This window comes from Bidens hawaiensis, unplaced genomic scaffold (assembly GCF_021521415.1).
Source record: "Bidens hawaiensis isolate Kalapana, Puna unplaced genomic scaffold, B.hawaiensis_p1.1 tig00029060_1, whole genome shotgun sequence".
NCBI lineage: Eukaryota > Viridiplantae > Streptophyta > Magnoliopsida > Asterales > Asteraceae > Bidens > Bidens hawaiensis.
This window is the reverse complement of record NW_027494791.1, coordinates 170,368-171,732: the sequence shown is the minus strand read 5'-3', so window position 1 is coordinate 171,732 and position 1,365 is coordinate 170,368. Positions and strand designations below refer to the sequence as shown.

At 41.8% G+C, this 1,365-nt stretch overlaps 1 protein-coding gene across 1 annotated transcript; it reads left to right on the top strand.

Annotated features, from left to right (window-relative positions):
* Positions 1-248: 248 nt before the first annotated feature.
* Positions 249-1,036, top strand: LOC143578196 (agamous-like MADS-box protein AGL62). The gene has a single exon (XM_077061856.1). The coding sequence runs from the start codon at positions 275-277 to the stop codon at positions 1,034-1,036; it is 762 nt and encodes a 253-aa protein (XP_076917971.1). The 5' UTR covers positions 249-274.
* Positions 1,037-1,365: the final 329 nt, after the last annotated feature.

Genomic DNA, 1,365 nt, shown 5'->3' with positions numbered 1-1,365 from the left:
TTGTCTTATTAGCAGGACCCTTTTTTTAACAATCAAACGCAACGGTCATATATTTTTATAACAACCTGGCTCCCAAATTCCAATCGATTGCAAAAAATTATTACCAAAGTTAATTACCAGTCAAGTCTCACTTATTTATGGTAAAAATATTTGCAATTGATCATCGCCTTATGAAATATTGTTTATAAATAGTCTTTCCGTCTCATTATTTCATTACATGTTATTCCACACACAAACAATATTATTATCAATCACCGACTTACGACTGACCGCCATGGTTCTTGCAAACCACCACATCGGAAGTAGTGTTAGCATGAATAATACGAAGAAGACAACGAAAGGCCGGAAGAAGATAGAGATCAAGAAGATAGAAGAAGCCAACAGCCGCCAAGTCACCTTCTCCAAACGCCGTACCGGACTCTTCAAGAAGGCCTCAGAGCTTTGTATCTTGACCGGAGCCCAAGTCGCCATTATCGTCACCTCTCCAGGCGGTAGGGTTTTCGCTTTCGGCCACCCCAAAGTTGAAACCGTAGTCGACCGCTATCTAAACAATAATAATAATAATAACAACGCCACCACCAGTACCGGTTATAATAACCAGTACTCTTCTCCTCCACCCCTGCCGGCTCAAGAGTTCAACCAGCATTACACCGAGGTTTCAAGGGAACTCGAGGCCGAGAAGAAGCGAAGGGATCAGATGATCCCTTCGAGTAGTAGCAGTTTGCCGTGGTTTGAGGGGCCCACCGAGGGGATGGACGTGGGTGAGTTGGACCTCTTCTTGTGGTCCTTGCTCGAGTTGAGGAGGAAGGTCCTCACCCGAGCCGACGAGCTAATGATGATCAACAGGCCGCAGCACTCTTCCGCTGCTGCTGCTGCTGCTGCTGGTCCGAACGTACTGTTTGATCAAATGCGGTGGAACAATTATGTTGTTAACGGCGGTCACACGACAGCGGACCCAACAAACGGCGCCGGTGGGTTTGTGTTTCAGCATCATGGCATTGGCGGATCAGGAGATCAGATACTGCCAAAGTTTTAGGGTTTTTTTTTTATTATTTTGATGGTTATTTTGGTAGATATTCAAGGATCAATCGTTGAATATGCATGGTGATTAATGAACCCTAGCTAGATACTGTTTTGAGTTCTTGTTATGGATTTTTATGGTTTATGATTGTTACGTTTTAATGTGCTTTTGTTTGTGTGTTGAATTCTTTGATTAATATGGTGTGAACTTAATTTTTACATGCTGCTACTGATCTAACCCTTTTTTTGTTGTAAGTTTTTAATTTAAATAATTAATATGCAAGAAAATACAAAAAGTCATGTTCATGTTAATTCATGAAAATTTGTGTTGTATTCGGGCGTTTG

Excerpts from the sequence above, each read along its gene's own strand:
- LOC143578196 (XM_077061856.1), top strand. The coding sequence starts at position 275 with ATGGTTCTTGCAAACCACCACATCGGAAGTAGTGTTAGCATGAATAAT.